The following is a 24,965-nucleotide window of genomic DNA, read 5'->3' as shown; positions in this document are numbered from 1 at the left end:
CGCCCCCTCTGCCCCAGTATCCCCGTAGGTAAAAGTATCCTCCACTTTCTCGTCTGTTCAAGTGAAGACGTTGACTTAAGTCACTGCCAAAATTCTGATATCCTAACAGGATCACTTTACTGCTCAAAAGCGTCACTAGATCCTTATAGTTTCCTCAGAAACATGCTGCTGGTCAGCAGACCCAGAACCTGAACTACAACTCCATGCTAAAACAAGCGTCCCACAGGAGAAAAAACTCAGTAACAGCCTCTTGGAACACAAGCAACAGAAAGGGCTCCCCTCCGTGCGGAGGTAACACAGCGACACTCTGGCACCTCCGAGGCTCCCCTCTGAGCGGCCTCCTCCGGCCCGCCCCTCCCCGACGCACCAGCACAGACCAGGGACACCCGACCCCACGTCCACCAGGACGCAGAGTTCCACCACCACACGGGGAACACGCAGCTGGGCCCCACCTGCTGAAAGCCCCCAACACTCCACAGCAGCAACGCCTCACACGCGCACACACACCGTAAGCAGCAGCACGGGACACTTACGCGGAACGCGGCCAGGATGATTCTGGTCACCTTCTCTTTGACGGACTCCTGGAGGATGTCGGACAGCACAGGGATGACGTTGTAGCGCCGCAGGTGTTCGCACATCTGAGGGCTGAACGCCAGGAGCCACACTGAAAAGATCATCTGATACTGCAGCTGAAAGCCACACTTGTTGCTCAAAACTCCCATGATGCTGAAAAGGAGCACACACCGAGGAGACATTTAGGATGGCGGCACAGCGCGGAAGACGCGTAGCGACTCTTCTTTCCGCACTAAGGACACAGTCTCAATTACGTCCTTGCTCTCTTTCTTAAGACCCCGATGTCCTGGGGTCTTAAACCACCAGTTCTCTCCTTTCACTATTTTCCCTCCTCCCGTGATCCCTGCTTTGTGATCTGAGGAGTACCAAAAAGGCAAAAACAGAAGGGAAAAAAGGGAACTTTCAATCCTAAACAAAAGAAATGGCAAAGTGTATGTTTGATTTCTTTAAAAACGAAAAAATTAAATGACTTTCCCGAACTGCTCAGCTACCGGCAAGTTAGCACATTACACCTTTCTTGATGCCTGTTCTCAACCCACAAGCCTCTTACTTAGATCACGGCCGACCTCGGCAGGGGCTACTAGCGTATCGAGACGTGCAGGCTGAACGGGGACTACTCCAGACGCATTTCCGCCTGCTCCTCCTGCTGGACTGAACGGTTAATACTGCTCGCCGTCTTCCAGGCTGCCAGTGCCAGTGATCAGAACAGCAACAGCTGGTACCCTCAGTTTACCATCCAGGTCCACTGGGCCAAATTCTTACATCTGAGTTTATATTTTGGGTAATTGTAACTATTTGTAGAAACTGCCATTTCATGACTTTCACTCTCTTACAGGTCTTCCAAAGAACAAAAAGAAAAGCTACTTTTTGTTAAATACAATAAAATTCAATTTATCTTCCAATTACAATACAGGTCTATTGGACCCATTTACAAACCATGATAAATTATGAGATCTTGGTGATTCTGTTAACTATAATTTGAAGAATTACACTGTTTCATCATGCCAGATACTATTTATCATTATTCATTCTTATTCTCAATTCTGCTAGAAAACGTTAAAGACTAAAATGATGAGGAAATTGGGAGACTGGTGGACTCATCTAGGAAGATGATATAATAGTGAAGTAAGTATTATTTATTAATTAAGAATTTACAATACTTATCGCATTGCCCCAAATACTGCATCACTTTTAAGCAGGTAAAGACTGGAAACACCATCTTTGTGGTCTGCCTTCAGGTTTCCGTGCAGAAAAGAGTTATTAACATCATGGTCCTGAGACAGCTTTCCTTGGAGAGGCCTGCTTACAAAGCTGGCCCTTGGCTGGCTGCTGGGAACGCGACTGGTAAGCAGTTCCCCACACGGAAACGAAACTTGTCCTTAATGGCACGGTGGCTCGCTGCACCTAGACGGTCTGCACAAACAATGTGCTCGTGTTTATGCTGAGTACCTGCCCTCCTCCTGCAGTGTTCTGTGTGCGAGGCGGGGGGCCGACCTCACACATCCCCAGTGAAAACCGTGGGTCCTAAGTCTCTGGGCAGAAACCTCACGGAAGACAGTTTAAAAAAACAAGAAGAAGAAAACCCTCCTTTTTAATAATTAAATGTATTAGTTTCTTTGAAAACGTCAAGGAGAGACACTTTTAAATGTTCTTCCACATGAAAAGTCAAAGGGCGCTCACCAGTTTACCCCGTCTGCTTCCACCCAGGCAAAGCGGTACTCGTTGACCCGAAGCATCAGCTGCAGACAGCCGGCCACGCACTGCACGTGCTGGGAGCTCTGCGCGGGAGAAGCACGGGGCTTAACACCGGGGCGCACCAAGAGGCACGCGGCACGCGGATGCCAAACTCTGGAATTTCCCACCGAGAGTTTCTTATCATCAGAACACCCAAACGTCTCTAATATTTTTTTCAAAAGTCAATCCTCCTTTTTGTTCTTCCCGCCACCACTTAGAAATGAAACATTTTCTGCCAAATTAACCCTATGAGGTTCAAGCCTATTGGACACATGGTGTTAGGGAAATCAAGGATCAAACTCATTAGGTCTTTGATGCGGTTTGATAAGCAGCTTATCTTGCAAAGTGTCACTTACCCCTGGAAGGAGGCGTTCTACAGAGATACGGCTCTTCAACGTTATACAAATATCAAAGAATAACAACAAAATGAGTAAGATAGAAGCTTATGCTTTGAGACAGGCCCTTATTTGAACCGTCTTGAGCATGTTTCTGAACCTTTTCGATACTCTGTTTCTCCATCCTTAAGCAGGATGACACCCGCAGGCACCCAGAAAGGGTGGCTTAGGATTAAGTCAAGTAATTCATTCAGCTTAGAGCCGAGACATTCCATAGAAACTGAATCAGTAAGAACTTAAAAAAGAACATACAGCATATAAAAAGTCTAACTAAACACTTGATAAAGACTGAATTTTTTAAACTATCAGTTCGACAGCACCGTCTTAGAGAAACTGAGGTTACATCCGAAGCTCAAAATAAACACGAATAAACATCCCCAGGAAGTTTCAGGCTCCTCAGTGTCAGCAAAGCTGGGAGAGACACCTGGCCCGGGCTTGTCCCTAAGTACTTGCATCTACAAGAAATGGGGGGACAAGAGGACGCTAGCCTTAAAGAACATGCTAACAAAAAGAAAAAAGAAAGGAGAGGATGGTGGATGTTAGATAAATGCACAAAACCTCACACACCTGATGCTCCTTAAGTCTCATGTTTTAATTTAAACTAAGTTTGTTAAAACTTAACACTTCAAAGAAATTCCAAGCACGCAAACACAAAAACACAATGATATAAGTATATTTGGTGGAAAAAAATCAAAAGTTCTCATGAACAGGCTGTCTTAGGTTTTACCTACAAAGTAGTGAACACAGTTGCCCAAAATACCACGTAGCCAGTAATATAATTTGCCTGAAAACTCAAAACATTAGCAGAAATTAATGAGCACAAAAGGTGAAATTTCAGCTCTAAAACAATCTTCCATAATGGGAAAAAATACACAGGTATTTTTCCAATTCAGTCAGCAGGTAAGGAATCCTTTGTGAAAGGATTCCGTCTGTCTGTCTGGAGAGAGAGCCTTAGCTCAGTTTCCACACGAAATGAATAAAAAGGCCACCTAGGGCACCCTTTCCTCTTCCATTTATTATCGACCTCCTCTCACACAGAAATCCCCTGGTTCACTGTAGGTCCTCTTCTCTGTATCCATTCACCATATTATGTTAAAACACACGACGCATTCTAAAAATGAATTCTTCGCTGTTAGTTACGGCTTCATTATTCACATTACAGACGAGCACATACAAGACGCTGGTGCTAAAACTGCTCTCTCCTCCTACACTGCAGGGGGCAGTCCAAATACCATTCCAGAAATTATTTTCAAAATATACAGTGAAGGCAATACTGGGGAACGACTGTATCAGTCCCTTAGCTTTCGCTCACACTGTCCTATTGGTCTCACACATAAAATTATTCAATTATTTTTTTCAAAAGAAAATAATCAGCCTTTGATCAATCCAACCAGTCACCAAATCTAATTCTGCACAGAGACAGCTCACGCGCTGCTGGGGAACGCTGCGCAGTCGTGCAAGGCTGTGTGACCACTCCTCTCGGCCACCCCGGAGCCCTCACACCCTCCCCTCTGTCCTCCTGTCCTACCCCCTTACTCGCAGCAGCAGGAGGAAAATCCTGAGACTGGCTCCGCCACCAACATCTCACCCCTCAAAGTGAGCTACGCTGGCGGCCACTCACCCCTCCCTCACCGCAGACAGGCTTCTTCCTGCCCAGGACCCGCAGCCCCAGCACGCACCCCCCCACACACGTCGCTCCACCACTCAGACCCCTCTCCTGCATTTTCAGTCCCTGCTCATCAGTGTCCTCTCCTCAGCACCTTAACGTACTCAGTCCTTCCCGTCTGAACATTATCCCTAAACCTCGTGCCAATCTCTGCATCTTTTTTCCTCCCAATATATGAAGGTTTCTTGAAAGAACTATCACCAAATTCTTACCTCTCTAATTTCTTATCGCCCACTAACATGGCAAATGCTGAGGTCACCCGTGACCTTCAATTGCCAGTTCCAACAGCTCCTCTCTCACCTGAGAACCAGACCCCTCTCTCTAGCTGCTTCCTGGAAGCCCTTTCCCCTGCTCTCTCCAGCTGAACTGACGCTCCAGCTGCAAGTCTCAGACCGAACGTCACCTCCTCCGCCACGTGCGAAAGGCACTAACGCAGCGTAATGGCTCCGAACAAAGGCTCTGGAAGCAGCCTGCCACACTCGGCCACTTCCAAGCTAGGTGACCCTGAATGAGCTTCCTGCCTATAAAACAGGGAAAACAGGGGCAGGTCCCACAGTGTGGGGCTAATCTCACCGCTAACACAGGGAAGGGCTCTCGGCGGGACCTGGCACAGCACACCCGACAACGTCCGCGGCTGCGCCTGCCTCTGTGGTCTGGCTTCTCAGACGGGACTCCCAGCCCTGCGGCGCCACCCGGCAGTCTCCAGTACCGCCCTGAGTGTGTGTGCATGTGTGTGTGTGTGTGCGTGTGCGTGTGAGAGATCAGTCACCCCCATTACACCAGAGAGCAGAAGAGGAGCCTTTTTTAGTCTCAGCAGCAGGTACAGTCCCTGATAAATCACAGCAGTTTTCACTGTTTGTTTGTTAAACGAATAATGAATATTTGCTTCACTTGATGGGATTTTTTTCTATTTTGCCATTTGGCTTTCAAAGAAAGAAAGTAGAACCTGAAGTTTTAAGATGCATTTTGTCCAGATGAAGTCGTTCTTGTTTGCCTGTTGTTCAAACTGCATCTTGCTGGCAGAAAAGGACAAAGTAGAGAGGCCCCCAGAGTGCACGCCCCCTTCCCCCGAAGCCGGCTGCCGTGACAGTGACACAGGAGCGCCCGGCCCTCCACAGCGCACAGGGCAGACACTGGGCTTGAGCTTCTCCGAAGCTGCACACGTTCTTCTCTCGCTACAACTTCCTGCCCTACTAGCAGGCCGTATGACTTCTGAAATGTATTCTTGAAGTAGCTGTAACTGCTAATAGAAAATACTGAAATCTCACAAGATTTCCAACAAAGGCAAAGTGAACGAGAACTGAAAGGCAGACAAACAGTCTACCTTACAAGACAAGGCCAAGAACCAGCAAACTGAGGAGGTGGCATTCGAGGTGTTCAAATGTTGCTCCTTCCAAACCAAGTGCCACGAGAGAGAGTCACGCCCGGAAGAGTGGCCCAGCGCCTCCCGAGCCGCCCCAGGCCTGGCCCCCCCGGCGGCCTCTCCCCGGTCTCCCCGACCCCTCTGCGCAGAACGCCCCGAGGGTGCAGATGCCACAGCTTCTGGGTGTTCGGACCAGTTATAAACTACAAGGCTGACCTGCAAGTAGCACGTGGCCGTGTTAACACCTGTGCATGTTTTTACTGACCTGAATTTTACATGAGACGCTCTGGACATTACTTACCATAAATACCCTATTGGCACAGGACAGCATAAAATCAACTCACTCCAGCCCTCAGTACCACTCCTCAGATCAGCCACTCTTAACAATGCTGAAATGTTCTACACACTATATGCATGTCTTTTCTTTTTTAAACATTGACTTGTAACTTTCTTTTTTCATTTAATAAATCTTATACTTAGAAAGCTACTTCATTTTTAACAACTTCATCTATACAAAGATTTCAAAACCATGGTGCTCTCAACTCTGAAGAAGCGTTCCTGAATTCATCAGCACTTACTGGGCTGGACCGTACCCAGGGGCGCAGGAGGAGCTCCGTTCCGCTGGCAAACACACCGCGCCTGTTACCGCCCAGGTAAGGAGGCCGCCTGCCGCTGCGGCGCCAGGACGCTGCTGGACAGCGCCACCCTGCTCACCTGCGCCGTCAGAACGGAACGCAGGGCACGAGGCCTGCGTCACCCCCCGTTCTCCGCTGTTCCCCAGAAAGGCTCTGAACTCAGGATTCATTCAGCAAACATTTACCGAGTGATGACTACGTGCCAGACACTGTGCTTGCACTGGGCACACGGGCGTGAACACAACAGACCCCGGTCCTGCCGGCAAGGGCTCACGATCTAGAGGAGGAAGTGGAAGGTGGGAGACAGGACCTGGAGACCAAGTCCTCTCTGTGCCCCACGTCCCTGCACCGCCCAGCAAACATCTTGTTTACCAGACATTTGCTTTTCCATCTCCGTGTGAACAGCTGTCCCCCCGCCTAAGTCGCCGACCCCACCCCTTCTCTTTCGCTCAGAGGCCATGTAAGCCTCAATTATCTAATTTGCCCTGGGGCCTCATACTCTTACAGAGACCCGAACGCACACATTTAAATTTGATTTTCTCCTGTTAATCTGACTCCCATCAATTTAATTCTTAGACCAGCCAGAAGAACCTAGAAAAGGCAGGGTAATTTTTTCCTCCCCGGCAAAGCTATGACATTTTTTTTTTTAATGACCAAAGAAAGGGAAAGGAGGCAAAGAGGAGAGAGGTTTGACAAATTATCTCTGGCAAATCACTTAAACTCTTCAAAATCGTTGTTTCAGTAAAGGAAAACAATACCAGCCTTACCAAATTAAAAAAAAAGAACAAACCTCTGCCACTCAAATCAGTTTCCATAAACACAACAATTGTAAGGTATGTTATTATTATTATTACTACTACTATTATTATTACTATTACCTCATAAAATCAGAACTAAAACACATACAGTGCAAGAATTCCCTTGAACTTGGCTTACTAAAAGAGACCCTCTAGTTAATACTCATAAAATACCTATATTAAATTAAGACCTAAATTAACTTAAGATAATTTAGTGTTAGACTTCAGTCTTAACCAAAAAAGCAATTTCACTATTAATTTACAAGTTTATAAATCTCCTTCAAGTATCGCTTTCAATCTAATTTGTTTAGTCATGTAATTTAACTACATCACTACTAGGATTCTTCATTATAGGGAAAAATTATTGCAGACTTAAGAAACTGTGATTTACTGTATAAATTACTGCTCTGTATACAAGTTCCAAGAACACACCTAATGCACAGTAGCAGGCTACCTTATTATTGCTTTGAAGCTATACTTTGAAAATGCTCCGTACTGAAATTCTCTACCATTTAATTTTCCTTCTCATTGCCAGAATATTCATCCAGGCAGTCCTTCCAAATATCCGATCAGAAAAACAGAACTCGTAGGTTCTTATCTCCTCTTTTTCTTAATATTCATTCTTTGCATATATTTTAATGATCCCCAAAGCTTAAGACATTAATTTTGTGGTAAGAAGATAAAGGATAATTGAACGATGAAAATCACCCAAGAATTGCTTTAGGTACATAACCATGCTCTAGAAACCTGCGAAGACATGGAATTGACTGCGAATTTCTTTGGGTCCTCACCCTTTACAGCTCACCAACTAGACTACAGGCAAATAACAGGCCTGTACTGTATGCATCCCTGACGCGGCCCCCTCACCCCTGCTACCTGAGCAGTACTTTCCATGCACTTATCAACACACAGTGCGGGGCACGCGGCAGCGCAGCATGTGTGAGGACCCAGGGCACACAGGGAGCGCTCACGCGCAGCATGTGCGAGGTCCTGGGCGCCATCCTCAGCACCTCCGTTTCAAAAAAACAACAGTAAAGAACTAAATCATTGAAGTACTCCATCTCTTTGGAAAAACTGAAGTCTTAAGTTTTGCAAGTGTAGCCACTGCATTTAAAAACAGACTTCAAAAGAAGTTTCTTCTCTAGTTCACAGGGTATTCAATTACAAGATACTCAGTATCTTGCAATAATCTTTGATGAAAAAGAATACGAAAACGAATATATACATGTATATGTATGACTGGGACATTGTGCTGTGCACTAGAGATTGACACATTGTAACTGACTGTACCTCAATTAAAAAATATAGTCTTAAATTAAAAACAGAGTCAAAGCAGTAATACTTAACCTCACATTAACAAGAAGATTAGAATTGCCACAGAAAACAATTTAAGGAATAGGTCAAAAGCCAAAATAGCTACTTTTTTTCCCCTCTTGTTCAAAAATGCTGCCATACGTGCTAAAACGTGGATAAATCCTGAAAACTTTACGCTAAGTGAAATGACCTCGTATTATGAGACTTGATTACTGGAAAGGACTGGAAGAGGCAAATCCAGAGACAGAACGTGGATCAGTGGTTGCCCGAGGTTAGCGAGGGGATGAGGAACAGGAGTGACTGTTAACGTGGACAGGGTTTCTTTCCGAGGTGCTGAAAATGCTATAAAATTAGCCTGTGTAAATATGCTAAAAACCTACTGAGTTGCAAATGGAAGGACTGTATGGTGTAAGAAATGTATTTTGATAAAGCTGTAAACAAACCAACCAAAAAGCCTCCATCAAACTGACAGGTTACCTGCTCACCTGCACTTGCCACCTTCCCAAGTGCCCACAGCCCCATGGGGCTCGCGGCTGCCACAGTGGATGAGACAAATGTAAGGGATAGGGCCGTCATCACGGAACATCCCACTGGAAAGAACCGCTCCAGAACATTAAACGGCAAAAGAAAATAAACAACACGGAGAACCTGGCAGCCCAGCCACGTTACTCACTGCCAGGGAGGCCACCCTCACCCAGCAGCAACCAGCGCCAGGCCAGGCCTACAAGAGCCAGCGACAAGGATCACCCTGCCCGGCAACACGGGCAAGAGTGGAGACGACAGAGGAGAAAGAATCCAAAGTCTCGGAGAGGCCACAGGACTCCTCTCCATCAGGGCATCAGCACAACAGTCAGCTTCCAAGGCTGCGAGACTTCCTCCGGAGAAAGGAAGACTGATAATTCACACTCAAGGGCCAACAGAGACCTGAGCAGAGGCCTTAAGGTAAGCACCTGGACTTGGACATCGTTTAGTATTTTTACATTTCAGTAAAAATGACACAGTGCATTTTAGGAAAATTTCATTTACACAATGTCATTTAAATAAAAACATTTGTAATGACCGACTGGGAACCTGCGATTATGCCTCTGGCTGTTCTGAAAGCCAAGACCGCTGCAGCACGCTTTTTTCACACTAGAGCAGCGTCAAGCCTTTTCTGTTTGCTTTACACTGCCATCAAGTGGCAACAGCATGCACTGCAGCTTACCAAACTGCTTTCCCATGCTCTCTGAGAACCTAAAGGAATTTTAAGATAAAATATCAGTATTCCTTTAAAGTCTATGCAGGCTATGCACCGTGGGGATGCCTGTAGCTCCGAGTCTAGTCCAGTGCCTCTGAACTCTCTCAGCAAGCAATTTGTTTCTTTGGGGTCTTGCCACTCGAGCTGGATGACCTCGGGCAAGCCAGTGGGCCTTCCCAGTGGCCTCACTGTTCATCCCTAAAATATGGCCTGTGGTAAGTCCTATGACAGGGAGGGAGTGTGTAGGCTCAAGGCCATGTAAATGAAAAAGGAGTGAAACAGCACCAGGCACACAGAAGAGCTCAGTAAATCTCAGCTGCCAATTCAGACTCCCCCACTGAGACACAAGTGTCAGAGAAAGGGCTAATCTCAACTTAGCACAGTCTGCTTTCCAAGGCAACAGCCTTCTGAAAAAGCAGGAGCCTTCCAGAAGAGAGAGGGGGTGTGCTCAGGTCTGAAGGGCGCTAAGGGAAGAGATGGACCATCAAAGGCCCCCTTCTCTTCGCTCGGCGTCACCTCTGATGCTAGTCCCAGCTGAAGTCTGATTCTTCCCTTCAGTTGTGCCTCTGAGGCCAGACCCTTGCTCTGATCCTCAGGTCTGAGATACACCCGCCCGAGGGGAGCAGCAGGGAGAACAAGCCCCACGTCCACCAGCAGCAGAGTGACCACCCAGACCAGACATGTTCACATACAGCTTCCACAGAGCCAGTAACCAATGGCGGGGACACCAAATCCATGGGTTTACATTGGGAAACCAATAAACATCCTCAAAATGGTAAATGCCTACAACTCAAAATAACTTCTATTCAGGACGTCAGGAGGCCAGTGAATTAAGAAGGAAGGTACTTACATCACTTGAAGAGGCTGTTCCTGTTTCAACAGCGACACCGCTACCACGCAGTTTCTATTACGAAATAAATGACTTATTACTTAGTTTTGTTTTTAACTTTATCTTAATTAATCAGCTTACAAAAGGGAGCTAGGCAAATTTTATAATTTTTTTCCGAATCCTACTTAGTGGAGAATCATCAACAAATAAAAGGCACTGGGGATGATAGGAAATATTCTAAACACCATTACAGTCATCCAGATGGTTCATAAGTGAAGCTAGTGCAAATCTCCAAGTCTCAGGATTTACTTCCCGAGCTGATTTTTCCAGTAAGACAACTGTGTTAAGCTGAATCATCTACACTGTATTCCATGGCAAAGCTTTCAAAGCAGGTGACTGTTGATGGGAAGATATTACATGGAACTTAAAATTGAGGTTATCCACAGCAGTGCTAGCAAGTTACAATGACAAATCAAAACCTTACATGTTAGAGAGAAATGACCAAAGAAAATTTAATGTAGAAAATCAGAAGCTGGATAGGAGAGAGAAAAGTGATAATGAATTTCTGAAAGGCACTTTTTACTTTGTTTTATTCAGTAACTATCACTTACTAGGTGCCAGGCATGAGTCCCTGTAACCCAAGTATAATGCTCAGACTACCAAAAAAGGCTCCTAGACGTCACTGTGAAGTCAAAGAACAAACTGTATGCTTAATATACTTCATTTACAACTAATTTGGGCTTTTGAAAGTTTATTTTCTATTAGAATTATGAAAATGTGGCCCTTTTTATGAAGGAGAAAACGCTTATGATAGAGAAAAGGAGACTTCCAGACATAGTGCTGTCACAAGACATTTAAGCAAAGCAGAAAATGAAATCCCGAACAACGCTGTTTCGTTCCTTAAACAAGAGGTCTGTAATTTAACCCTGATCAAAGGCTGTGGAAGAAGGGCCTGCCCACTGCGAGAGAGACAGCAAGCCAGAGTCCAGCGGAAGCCAGGCCAGCAGGGGCCGGGGCGCCCTGCAGAGTCTCCCTGGAGCAGGACTTGCAAAGCAGGAGTGCCAGACCACAACGGAGCGAGGCAGAGCGCACAGGAAGGAGACAGAACCGGGCTCTGAGAGCCCGTGTCTCAGACCCAGGAGCCCCATTCTAACGGCCAGTCCTGATTTTGAAGTCTCTGCTTCCACTAGTGACCAGAGAAGTATCCCCCAACTGCTGGACATGTTACAGCCGCAGCCAATCACCCTACAAGTGTCGAACCGTCTGAGGCACAGCGTAGATGTTACTCCTACGAGGCCGAGTCTAAGACGAAGCAACCCAGAACGCCAGCGGCACCCCGCAGCGCGCGCTCCTCCCGCCGCCCTCCGAGGCCCACCGGCGCCTGGTCCCCACCGCAGCACGGAGCTCGCACTGCAGCACAGCAACGTTTGTCCAGGGAGGACCAATCTCAAGACAGGAAAAACAAAGGGGCGGACTGCCTATGTGACTCAATATTCTAAGTCCGAATGATACACATTTAGAAATTAAAATCTCATCTTAACATACCGATTTTTCATGTTCTAAGTAACTTATTTCTGAAACACCTCACCAACTCAGCAAAATCTGCAAACTTCAGGATCTTGTAAAAAATACTTTTAAAAACTAAGCCAGAAATAGTGTTAAAATGTGTGCTCTTGACAGAAAAAAGTCACTAATTTTGTTCACTTCAGGATCTCTCACCAAATATAAAAGGCTCCTGGGCTTCCCCCGGAAAGGCAGGGTGCGACAAGACAAAAATAAATCCAAGCAAAACGTCACGGTGCCTCTTTGCAGTTCACATTAAAATCCACTGAAATAATGAAGCCACCTGAGACCTAAATTACAACCCCCCCAACCTTATCTCAAGGAGACCCGTATCTGCAACCTAACGCTGACATTGTAACTACCCCTGCTGCCCCCGGCCCACACCCCGCAGCCCCCGGGCCCCAGCCCGGCCGCAGTCGGCCCCTCGCTGGCCCCGCCAGCCCGCCCGCAGAGCCCTCCTCCCCACCAGCTTCGCTCCACTCCTTCCCTGAAGACCCCTCCCTCCCCACGTCGCACGTGGTCAGGGAAGCCTGCAAGGCACCCTCCTCCAGGCCATGAGAAGTGTCCCGGTGCCTGCCCTGCTCTGGGGACCGAGAAGACACCACAGAAGACATGTCACCTGCCAACTGTGACGCCAGCCGGACAAGCAGAGGCCTGAGAGCAGCAAGGCAACCACGGGCAGGCTTAGCACATCCCTCTGGGCCCAAATCCAGAGACACAAGGGGACAGCGGACTCAGGAGATGAGCCACCAAGCTAGATGGGTGCTGCCCACGGCCCAGCGGCCCCAGGCCTCTCGCGGCGCCGGAAGCCTGGTGTGGGGTGTGGACCCCTGGCCGAGCCCAGGGCCCTGGGCTGACGAAGGGTCTGGAACGTGCTGGCTGCCGTCTGAAACTCCCCAGCGGCAGCCAGGGCCCGTTTACTGGTGTAACTGGTCAGACAGCTTGACCCGGTTAGGACACCTGAGGTCACACAGGCCCCACTAGGAACTTTCAGAGAACTGTCCCCAAACCAAGCTATCTGGCACAAATTCGGGCGGCCCCCGGCGCCTGCACGCTCGCCGGCTGCCCTCCCAGGAGCCTCATGTGAGCGTGCTCTTTGGAGCCCCGTGTGTCCTTCCAGCTCTCCAACCAGGGCGACCCGGCAGAACTCCCCGCCCGCCCGCCCGCCGAAACAGAAGAGACAGGAAGGTCGGAGCCGAAGCCAAAGGAGGAGAAAGTGAAGCAGCTACCAGACCGACAAGCAGCGCGCTGACTCACCGAGCTCAAAGCGGCACCGCTTTGACACACCTTCTTTGTAATTTCACATTACCGTAAATCGCTTAAGAGAACATGGATGTCACATTCCTTTCAAACATACTAAAAGGAATGTCTTTTTACCTGCGAACTCAGCTGAGTTTTTATCCAGTTGAAATAGTAATTTAAGTCACTGCCTTCCATCAGTTCTTTTCCCCAAGCTGCTAACTTGGCAATGATTCTTGCTGCCTGAAAAAGAAGAAATACATTTGGACACTATATTGATTCAAAACAAATCACATCACAGACTTTAAAAAACAAGACTCGTAAGAACCCAGCTGCATCATCTTTTTAACAGTCAACTCCTCAAAAGATAATAGATTACATTTCATTTTTTAAAATATTTTAATATGGTCAAAATATAGTTTTAAATATTTCCACCGAAGTGAACCAAAAGCAGTTGTGTTCTAAGAATTTCATCGCATTCCCGTCGTTACTCTGAGTTTCAGAAGTAAGACTGGGACTCATTATAACACCAGCAAAAATCCAAAGAACACAGAAACTGTCTTTAGAGACTTTCACCATCACTTGCTAGAGTTCTGAGCAAACTCTACAGCAAACCGCCAGCCACTACGTTGTTCATTCAAGCCTCTCGTGAGTTCTCACATTTAAAAACCTGTATCTTGGTATAAAATATGTCCCGGGTATTAAAGAGCCACCTCTCTCAATACAACCAAATACCCCTTTCTCCTCACTCAAAAATTTCTCAGTTTTCTTTAAGCTGTAAAACAAACTTTTTCTTATTAAATAGGCAACATAAGTCTACATTCATCAAATCACCATGTTGTACACGTGAGACATCTTACAATTGTATTCGTCAATTATACTTTGATAAATCTGGAAAAATACAGAGAGATATACATCTCCCCAAAAATACAAACCCACTTTAATAAATACTCTTTCAGTCCTTTCTGTAAGCAAGTGTTTCAAAGCTCCGGTCAGTAGTAGAGAGCAGAGGGCTGAGGTCAGCTAACCACAGAGCACACTGATGTCTGTCCTCAGACTTGCACAGAGCCGAGCCAGGTGACAGAGGTCAGCACGCCTCGTAGGCAACTCAGATTCGGCAGCAGGCTGGGGGCACAGCCCGGCTCACGCACCGAGCAGTGACGTCTGGACGCCTCCATGTGCCTCGCTGAGTGAGCGCACAGATGTGTATCTAGCTTACGCAGACCTCGCTTTCACGAAATAGGTACGTAGCACGAGAGGATTCCCGTAAGGAAACCAGGGATGGAAACCCTGACCCACAGCGTGAGCACAAGCAGAAGGGAAGAGGCAGGGAAACCCGGCCTGGCGTTCCGTCTCCGAGCTTCAACTCCCAACAGCCTGACCCTCAAAATTTGGAAGATTAGCCAAAAGTAACTGAAGTCATAAAGAAATTAAAACATGGATTTGGCTGCACAATAACTGGTGATGAATAGTACCTAAACGTATGTTTGGTCTTTAACTTATTTGTCAATTTCAGTACAAAACCATCAAAATTCAGAAGACGTTTAAACCGTGTTTCTAGACAGTGAAAACAAGCCTCTACAATTTGAAAGAAAATACATCACTGTTTCTAAAAAACACTCTTTAAAATATAGTTTAATTTCATGAGTCTTCCTTCTTAATTTCCTTTCGTAACTGTTCTATAACACAAGCAGTACACAGTCATACGACACAGATGTACATGGGAGAGAGAGAAAGCACGTGCTCAAGACTGGGTCACTGACGGTGGTTCCTGAACGCAGCGGCAGGAGCCCCCTGCCGCCCACAGCACGCTGGGGACAGAAAAGGCCTGGACAAAGACTCCTCCTCTGACCGCCCCCCCCTCACCTTCTGCACACTTCACAAAAGACTGGTCAGTACTAAGGCTTCCAAAGACAGCCTTTCAGGCTCAGTGTAAGACAGAAATGTATTTAAGAGATTAAAAAGCAGTTAAGTAATTAAAATAAAAACCAAACACAACAGCTGCTTCAAAGCAAAACTTAATTTCCATAGTAAAATACAGGTAACTCTGTCACAGACAATCTAAAGCTGTTTGCACTTACAAATTTACCAAAAGCTTTTATGCCGACGATCTCATCAAATGCTCTACAAAACTTTACCTGTATCGGAGCAATCCTGGCTCCCCAGATATCCCAACACCCCACACTGCTAAATGCCAATAAGGAAATTCTGCTTTGAAAAGTCAACATCAGAGCAGTCACTCCTCTGGGAAGTGGCAGGTTACCAAGCCAAAAATGTCCTGAGTGTGTTTCTCCCCTAAATCAGAAATCTGACCCATTCAGTAGTTACCATGTGAACAGTAAAGAGGTCCTGGCGGTTCAGCATTGGCAGAAAGTAGGACCAGGCGGTGTTCTTGCTCCGTTTAGCATAGTCAAAGAAAATGCTAACACGCTGGTGGTTTTCCTAAAAAAAAAGAAAAGGAAGAAATTTCAGTAATCAGAATGTATTTTCCTGAAGAATGTAACAATTACACACTGCTTCTCAGCCTGTCATCTTATGTGCCCTCAATCAGTGTGACACCTCTCCCCTGCTCCCAGCCAAACAAAATCGGGAGGGGCAGAAAGATCCTCGTTTGGCTCTAGAGGGAAGGGTCAGTAGGAAGCACCTCAAGCTACTTACAAGCTAGGGAAACAGGGAATCAGAGAAATCTCACATGTTCGTGATTACTCCCAGCACATCATGATAGAAAAATCAGGGCAGGTAAGACAGCAAAAAAAGAGCATATGATATCAGCAGGTAGATTTGAGGAGCAATTAATTCTTAGTTCAAATCATGCAAACTCCACCTCTCACCTCAATCTTCTCTGCACACGGCTGGCTGAATCCTCCATCTGGTTCACTAAGTGAACACGGTGGCTAAGTAGCAATATTCGGTAAAAGTACAAATAACCACTCAAACAGTCATTTTAATCCTCAGATCAACATGTAACTCTTTCTAAACACAATGGCTTTAATCGTGGTCTGCGCTAGCAGCTTCTGATTTGAAGAGTAGACTACTGTCTCCTTACGGAGTAAAGCACTATAGTTCAGGGTAACAATTAAAATGGTTATGATAATGCCTTTATCAAGGAACTCAAAGTTCAGATAGGTCATCACTAACTCCACTGGTGGATTATTTCCAAAGTTAAAATTGAAAGGACCATTGCACACAAACATGAACAAAGTACCTACCCTACACGGAGAAAGAGGAGGAACTACACCACATGTTTAAGTAAGTTTAAAGCTCATCTTCCTCAACTAGTCCTTTGTGGCTTTGATTCCTGCTTAAAACATACCTCCAGCCACCACTGCTCGGGCACCCACATTACAAATCTTTAAGAGAATCAGGATAAAGCCCTTCTCAGAAGCACTAAGCAACTGATACTAAAATGTGAGCAGAGAAAACATTTTAATCTTCAAAGGTATGTACTAAAAACTAAACACATGTGGAAAAACAAGCAATTCTGCCCCAAAGTATTCTATTCAGAAACCTTAGGAATAAAATGACTGCATTAGAAACATGTAATTATAATATTCTTTAAGTAGCACAAGAACTCAAATGGTAAAGATGTGTGCAAATTTTTCAATGTAACTGAAGTCATACCAAAAAAATCAACTGTTAAAATACATTTAATCAGTAGCTGAGGACAATGTTGGTTACCTAAATCTAAATCTCTCCACAGATCTTTCATAAACACAGGTCACCAAGAACAACCAAAACTATGCATTTGAAGATGTCCAGTTTCAGATACCGTCTTCGCTGGGGAAAATGTAAAAGCCTGACAACGCTTTCCGCCGGTGAAGTGGCAGGGAAAGAGGCCCTCTCACACGCTGGTGGCAACACAAGACGGAACACGTGGTAACACCTTTACTGCACGTGCAGATCCCCTTTCACCCGGAATTCCCACTTCTCAGAGTTTACCATGAAGTCTCCTCCCAACCACAGGAGAACACACTTGCATGAGGTTATTATCTCCCTTCTTTCTAATTACAAAATACTGAAGAGAGGGAGTCACACCACCGGTAAGTGCTCAGAGCATCAGGGACACGTCGAGGGATTCACCGAGCATCGCTGGTGTTCAGCACAGAAGGCGGCGGTGATGCGGAAAAACAACAGACTGACTCCCTGACATCTGAAAACGGCAAAGCCAGCCTGCGGAGGGGCACTTCCATCTTTACCACACTTAGCAAATTACAGCTCACACAGTGAAGGAAAATACAGTATCACACTCTGGAAGAGAACCAGGGCTCCAAGCGAACCCCTGCAGGGATGTTCTGACTGGGAGAACACAGAAAGACGAGGTCACAGACGCATCAAGAGGACGATACACCCACCTGCAGCATATCATCAACCATGGTTAGGATGTACTGGACTGTCTGCTCTTTGGAGATGTGCGTCATCAGATTGATAAACGTTTTCGCACACTAGGAAAGATGAAACGAACATTAATCACTGTTGTCAAAAACAGACACATTTTAATGGAATTTCAGGAAAAACATGCAATTACAGAAAATGCACACCTTTTACAAATATCGTGATGATGTAAGGATGGACCATGACTTGCATCAGATTTTTTTTTATCATTTCTAGTGATAAATGTCAAAATGTTTACCATTTTTAAATAGACCTAGCCACTGTCAACTCTTGATTACTGACGATAACAAAAAGATTAAATTACGCAGACTATCTAATACTATCATTGGTTTAGTTGGAGGGGTTGGGGGGGTTGGGGTGGGTTTTTTTGGTGTTTACTAGGTTTTATTTATTTTTTTAGTGGGTGGAGGTAATTAGGTTTATATATATATATATATATATATATATATATATATCTATATATTTTTTTTTTTTTTTTTTTTTTTTTTTTTTAAGTGGAGGTACTGGAGGTTGAGCCCAGGCCCTTGTGCACACTCAACGTGCACACCACTACCAGGCTCTGCCCTCCGCCTGGCGTTTACTAGGAAGCAGGACACTACGCAACGCCACAGGAGCGGGGTGCAGGCACTGGAAGCAGGAGGCCCTGAGCAGCTTCTGCCCTCCAGCTGGCAGGTTACGTCATGATCCCTCCAGAACTCACAGAAGACCTGACGGACCAGGGAACTGCACGTTATTCCACTGAGAATACAAAGGAGAAAAAATTTTCTAAAAAAAAAAAAAAAAAGTTAAGCACCTTTGACAGTATCAGATACTTTGAGACAGTAATTTCCATGCTCGGAATCTATTTTAATTTGAAATTCTTTTTTTCAAAAATGCAGGAAAGGATGGAGGAACTTAACATACTCATTGTAACATGTTTTCCAAAATTAATAAAGAAAACTAGAAATGACTCAAATGCCTTCCAATTAAAAAGAATTTTTAGTTAAATTACATCTGCCTACAATGGAATACCACAGAGCCCTGGAGAAAACTCCTGGAACTTTTAATGGCACAGGGGAGTGTTTAGATACAGTATTTTTGCCGATCACCTGACTGCCTTCAGTCTGAAGCATCTCTTGCTTCTCCTCGGGACTTCTCTTCATTTCAAATCTTTGAATGAATTCACAGTCTTCGGAGGAAATCATCTGCCCCCTAGAAAGTAAGAATTGGTTGATTTTTTCAGTAGGAGCGGAAGAGCCGCAGTGCGCCAGCAACAGACGCCCAGGCCCTCCCCTCTCTGCCCAGCTGTGCGAGGCTAACAGGCCGGCCCTGGACCTGCGTCCCAAGCTCAGCAGCATCACCCACTGATCACGACCCTCCCTGGACCTGAGCTAACTGACCCGCAGGACGGGCGCACTGACCACACGCTGACGTGGCAGGGAGGAAGCGTGCCGGCCGGCGGCACTGGGCGATCCTTCCCCAGGGTTTACCGTCAGAACACTGTGCAACGTCAGGGCCCCTGAGAACTCAGCGTCCTGTCCAGCCCCCAACTCTCTGTGAGCCCTTTTGGGGGAAGGGAGGGCGCACATCTCACACCCACCAGTGTCCCCACAACAACTGGCTCAACAGCAGATACACAGTTAACATGTGGCGAGCATCTGTGTGTAGACGTACAGAGTAGATGGGTTTTATCAAAGAAATCCACGAGCCAGACCACAGAATAAAAGACAGAAATAGGAAAAAAGGGAGACTGGGACTTAGGGAGCATGGAGGCCTTGGAATGGGAGGAACAGGAAAGAAAGCAATTAGAAATCTCCACGTGACCACACACGTTCCAAACGCCAATGCTACAGAACACCTACCGGCCCGCCCGAGCCTCAAAACGAATTTCAACAGTACTCTAGTTAGGTTCTACATACTCAGGGCTTTAGAAACGTGAAACTCCTTGTCTTCCAGGCTAAACACACTGTGGACTAAAACTAGGGAACAGAACTCAAAACCCTAATTTCCCAGGGTTTAAGCAAACACACAGATACAGACGAACAGAGAAAACACCAGAAAATCCATCTTCCTCCTGCCCTGGAATCCGCGGCCTCAGCACAATCCAGGCCCTTAGAGTGAGAATCCAGGCGTCATCCTAGATTCTTCTCCAGCCTCATACATCAAATCGATCACCAAGACTTTCTCGAATCTCCCCAATTCTGTCCGTTCCAACAACCTAAAAATTGCTACATCCTCTTCTGAACTCCAGGCCTGTTATCCACAAATCCACCACGTACGCTGAGGGGAGAACAGTCCAACCAAAAGGCAAATCTGATCATCTGACACCAGCATAGAAGCATCAGACATTTCCCATTCCTGCAACTGTGCTCCTTGGGCCCAGAAATAGACCCCTGGCAGTCCCCTGACCTTCAACAAGGGTGCCAAGAACACACAATGGGAGCAGGACAGTCTCTTCAATAAATGGTGTTGGGAAAACTGAACAGCCACACACAAAAGAATTGAACTGAACCCTTATCTTAGACCACACATAAAAATCAACTCAAAATGGGTTAAATACTTAAACACTAAGACTTAAAACTGTCCAACTCCTAGAAAACATAGGGAGAAAGCTTCTTGACAATGGCCTTGGCAATGATTTCTTGGATATTAACCGAAAGCACAGGCAACAAAAGCAAAAATCAACAGGCGGGAGGGACTACATCGAACTAGAAAGCCTCTGCAGGACAAAAGCAGCAACAGACAAAATGCAAAGGCACCCTCCGGAATAGGATAAAGTACTTGCAAAATCTCTCTCTAATGAGTTATTTTCAAAAATAAATAAAAAACTCACATAACTCAGCAACAAAAAAAAAAAAAGCTTATTTAAAAATGGACAGAGGATCTGAACATACAGTTTCCAGAGACGACAAACAAATGGCCAACAGGCACATGAAAACGGGCTCAAGACCACTGATCCTCAGGGAAATGCAAGTCAGAGACACAGTGAGACATCACCACACAGGCTGTTATCAGAAAACAAAAGAGTATAAGTGAGGTTACGGAGAAGCGGGAACCCCTCTGCACTGTGGGTAGGAATGTAAATTGGAACAGCCACTATGGAAAACAGTATGGAGGGCCCTAAAAACATTGAAAAACAGAGTCACCACCCAATCCAGCAACGCCACGTCTGGGCGTATACCCAAAGGAATTAAAATCAAGATCTCAAAGACAGCTGCACTCCCACGTTCACAGCCACGAATGGAAACAACCTAAGTGTCTGTGGACGGATAAACGGATAAAGAAAACGAAGCATTTACAAAGAATGGAATATTACTCAGTCTTTAAAAAAGAGGGAAATCCTGCCATTTACAACAACATGTATGAACCTGGAGGACGTTCTACTAAGCCAGACAAGCCAGACACAGAGGAACAAAAACGCTACGCTACCTCACTCACGTGAGGAACCTACACCAGCCAAAGCCGCAGCCGCAGCCGCAGCCGCGGGGGGCGGAGGGGCGGCCGCCTGGGCGGGGGGGGGGGGGGGGGACGTGGCCAAGGGGCGCGGGCCTCGGTCACGCGGGATGAGCACCCCTGCACGGCTGCTGCGCGGCCCCGCGCCGCTAGCTAACAGGCCTGTATGTGCACTGAAAAATCTGCCGCTAGGGTAGATCTTATATTAAGTGTTCTTATCACAAAACTTTTAAAAAGTAGGAGGACACTTTTGCGGGGGGGACGTGTCTACGGCACAGACTGCGGTGCTGGCCTCCCGGGTGTGTACTTACCCCTAGACCCAGCGAGTCGCGTACAATAAGTACGTGCTGCATTGTTACGTCAACCATGAACAAAAACACAACCCTGTGCTCCTTGGAGCCCTAATGAGGGTGGTAAACGGTCTCAAAAGAAGGTTCTGCGACTTCCGTTCCCACCTCCATTCATCCACCATTTTCATCTGTTTTATGTGCTGTGCTTCCTTCAGGTCAGCCGTGGACACAGCTTGCATGTCAGGCTGAAAAGCTCCTGACTCACAGGAACAAGCGCTAACTCCCCCGGTGGCACTGGAGGCCTCCACCACTGGCACCGGCTGCCTCTCCGGCCTCAGTGTCCCCACTGCCTGCCTCCAAAACACGTGTTATGGCACCCCGCCCGGGCAGGCTATGAATTCCCTACCTGTGAACACCACATGCAGGAACATGTTCTGAAGGTGGGATCCAGGTCCTCTCTCTGTGCACCAACCATGCTTGCACCTTTCTGTTACCCCAGTTAACATCCTAATGTAAATGTTTATATACCTGACTTTCCTACTAGAAGACGAGTTTCTCCTGCTGAAGCTCCCAAGACTGGAAAAATGCCTCAAACTTGGCAGGTGGTCAATAAATGTTTGATGAGTAACTAAGTCAACAGAAATAAATGCGATCACTTTTGCACACTGCATATCCCTCTTAGGACAAAGCAAATTGCTAAATATAAAACTAAAGATCCCTCAATTTGTTTTTCAAAATACGTAGGCAAATCTTAGCTGAATTTCTTTAATAACTCACTGTTATAAAGATACCAAAATAAACCAATATGAAAAGTAAAGTCAGTAAGATAAAATATGGTCAAGAATAAATGAACAAATACAAAACAGACAAATACAAAACAGCATGTTAACTCTTAATATTAACTAACAGAGGTACTAGGGATTGAACCCAGGACCCTATGCATGCTAAGCATGCACTCTACCACTGAGCTATGCCCTCCCCACTCCCCCAACCCATGCTAACTCTTAATACACACAAGGAGGGGGAAAGAACTAAAACTTTTTCAGTGTATTCAACATACTGCTGCTTGTATACAACTGTGCCAATGCTTAAAATACACTATTTCGGCAACAATCCCGTGGGATACGTATCCCCATTTCACATTTACTTTAATGAACCTGAGATGTTGAGGGATCTGCCTAAGATCACCAAACTAGCAGACAAAAGAACCAGGGTTCAAACCCAGATCTTGAAACTCAGCACTTTTTCCTCGTTGTCTGAGCCCCTCGGCAACACCACCCGTGCCCACACGGTTCCCCAAGGCATCCTGAGTGCACCCGGCAGGCTCTGCCCCCTGTCCTCCTTCTCCCTCCACGGCTCATGAACACTCTTCCTGTGTTTCCCACTTACCTTCCAGATGGAGAAGGTCAAAAGTGCCCCACCCCCACCCCCGGCGCTGCAAGCTGTTCCCACCACCCTGTGCTGTCTCCCCATGACAGCTCATCAGTCTAAGGAGGAAGTGCTTTCTTCCACACGTATTAGTATTTTTCCAGTACTTCTCTCACAAGAGCATGACCATGAAAAGGTCTGATGCAAAGGCACATGACTCCCCATCACGCATAGCAGGCAGGCACTTACTGAAGATAGGACTGCCAGTTCACTTTGTTCGCTCGGACCTCTGCAGCCTTGGCAGCAATTATGTTGGTTGGAACAGCAGCATCCACGGCCCCCCGAATATCCATTTTGGTCATCGAATTTTATGATCTTGAAAGTTTTTCAACAAATCTTCAATTCTGATGCAAGGTGAAACCAGAATACCAGGTGTTACTGTTTTTTTAACAACTACTACTGCTATTTCATTACTAATGTCATCACTATCACCTTAATCTCAATAAGCATTCAACTCAAATATTAAATATTAAACATTAATATCGTATTTCAAAGCTTGTCCAATTATGCACTGCTCCATGAAAGTGTTCGCTGAAGGTTTCACTTTTCCAGGAAAGGGTTTTTTTAAATCACTGGCACGAACATTGCAGGAAGATTTTTTTAAAGTAACCGTCTATGATACTGACATCAGAAACCGTGCTTAACTAGAATAGGCATACAAAATAGGAAAGTGTTTTAAATGTATGCAATTGAGATCAACTTTCCTCTTCTGACAGAGGAAAAACAAGAACCTGAACAATACAGATAGGACCAATTATTTACATTTACTAAGCGTCATTTTAAAGTGACATCTGAAAAGCCTATGTCCCTTCTAACATTATTCCTTCAAACTAAAATACCCAAAGTGGGAATGTAGTATCTTAGAAGACAGAGCTTTCTTTTTGAAATCAACCTTCACAGTGTTTTGAAATCAATATTGAGAGAATTGGGGGGAACAAATAGAAATTACAATTCAGGCTCAGCCAACGAGAGTCGGGCCTGATTATACGAACCTACATATCATCTTAATTAAGAATTACTTAATGAGCTTTTAAGTAATTCTCACTCCTAAACTTAAAGACAAAAGCTTCAGCCTTGTTTTATCACTACACAAAACACAGGTTCCGGGTTACAAAACGTAAGTTCTTAGTTATGGCCACAAAGAAGCTAAAACCACATCCCAAGTTCTATTCCAAGATCTCAACATCTCAGTTTGGAACTTCATCTCTACATCTGAGGGTTTGCTGCCTAAACAAACATGAGCGACGCGGACCGGCTGGGCCCAGGCAGAAACAGACTCAGTCCGGGCCAAGCGGGAAGCCTGGGGGCGAGCGGGCTGGGCCAGCGGCCGCTGCTGCGGCAGGTGACGGTGCCTCGGCGCGGCCCACCAGTCCCCGCACAACCCGGCCCTGCAGCGGGTCCCGGGGAGGCACGCTCCCCGCGAGCCCGCCCTCTCCCCGCCCTCCCCGCGCGCCCCAGGCCCTGCGGGGAAGGCTCTGCCGCTGAGTCAGCCTGGTCAGGCCCCGAAAAGGAAGAGCCGGGACCCGGGGCCGGAGGGAGGCAGGGCTGCTCGCCCAGCACGCGCCGGAAAGAGCCGCAACCGCAGGGCGGCCTCCCTCCCGCAACGCACCCGCAGGCGAGGTCCGGGCTCGGTGCCGCCGCCGCGCTGGCGCCGAGTCAGAGCTGAGGCGAGTCTCCTGCCGGGTCCGGGGCCTGAGCGGCGGCGGGACGCGGCGGCTGGACGCGAGCGGATCCCGCACCCGGGAGACGCGTAGGGCGGCGGGGAGACGAAAGCCGCAGCGGCCGCAGCGGAGTGACAGGCGCGCCGGCACGTGACCCGAGCACGTGACCACCCGGAAGGCGGAAGACGGAAGCCGGGAGGGCCCAAAACAGCCCGCGGAGCTCCCTGCGCACACGCGGAGACCCCCCACCCCCACCGCCCCGAAACCCGGGGCCCGCGAGCACGCCCGGGCCGGACAGCGGGCCCGAAACTCCCTGTGACTATCATTCTGAGAAGTTTAATTCGGGGCTTTGAACCAGACTGACCTTCACTTGGGTTTAACAAGTCAGTAAAGCAGGCGTCCTTACTCCCATTCTCG

General features: G+C 46.8%; 2 protein-coding genes across 2 annotated transcripts in view; one reads left to right on the top strand and one right to left on the bottom strand.

The window, feature by feature from the left end:
* ATP6V1H (ATPase H+ transporting V1 subunit H) overlaps positions 1 to 24,707 on the bottom strand; it is a 51,771-nt gene extending 27,064 nt beyond the window's left edge. The window contains 9 exon segments of the mRNA XM_032470240.1: positions 534 to 726; positions 2,254 to 2,351; positions 10,565 to 10,618; positions 13,484 to 13,588; positions 15,674 to 15,787; positions 17,698 to 17,787; positions 18,826 to 18,928; positions 23,077 to 23,231; positions 24,497 to 24,707. Of these exon segments, the coding sequence (XP_032326131.1) occupies positions 534 to 726; positions 2,254 to 2,351; positions 10,565 to 10,618; positions 13,484 to 13,588; positions 15,674 to 15,787; positions 17,698 to 17,787; positions 18,826 to 18,928; positions 23,077 to 23,189 (870 nt within the window). The 5' untranslated portion in view covers positions 23,190 to 23,231; positions 24,497 to 24,707.
* RGS20 (regulator of G protein signaling 20) overlaps positions 24,125 to 24,965 on the top strand; it is a 42,493-nt gene continuing 41,652 nt past the window's right edge. The window contains exons 1-2 of the mRNA XM_032470066.1: positions 24,125 to 24,284; positions 24,503 to 24,637. Of these exons, the coding sequence (XP_032325957.1) occupies positions 24,125 to 24,284; positions 24,503 to 24,637 (295 nt within the window). The remainder of the gene's footprint in view (positions 24,285 to 24,502; positions 24,638 to 24,965) is intronic.

The sequence above is a fragment of the Camelus ferus genome, chromosome 29 (assembly GCF_009834535.1).
Source record: "Camelus ferus isolate YT-003-E chromosome 29, BCGSAC_Cfer_1.0, whole genome shotgun sequence".
Taxonomy (NCBI): domain Eukaryota; kingdom Metazoa; phylum Chordata; class Mammalia; order Artiodactyla; family Camelidae; genus Camelus; species Camelus ferus.
This window is presented reverse-complemented; position numbering and strand designations above follow the sequence as displayed.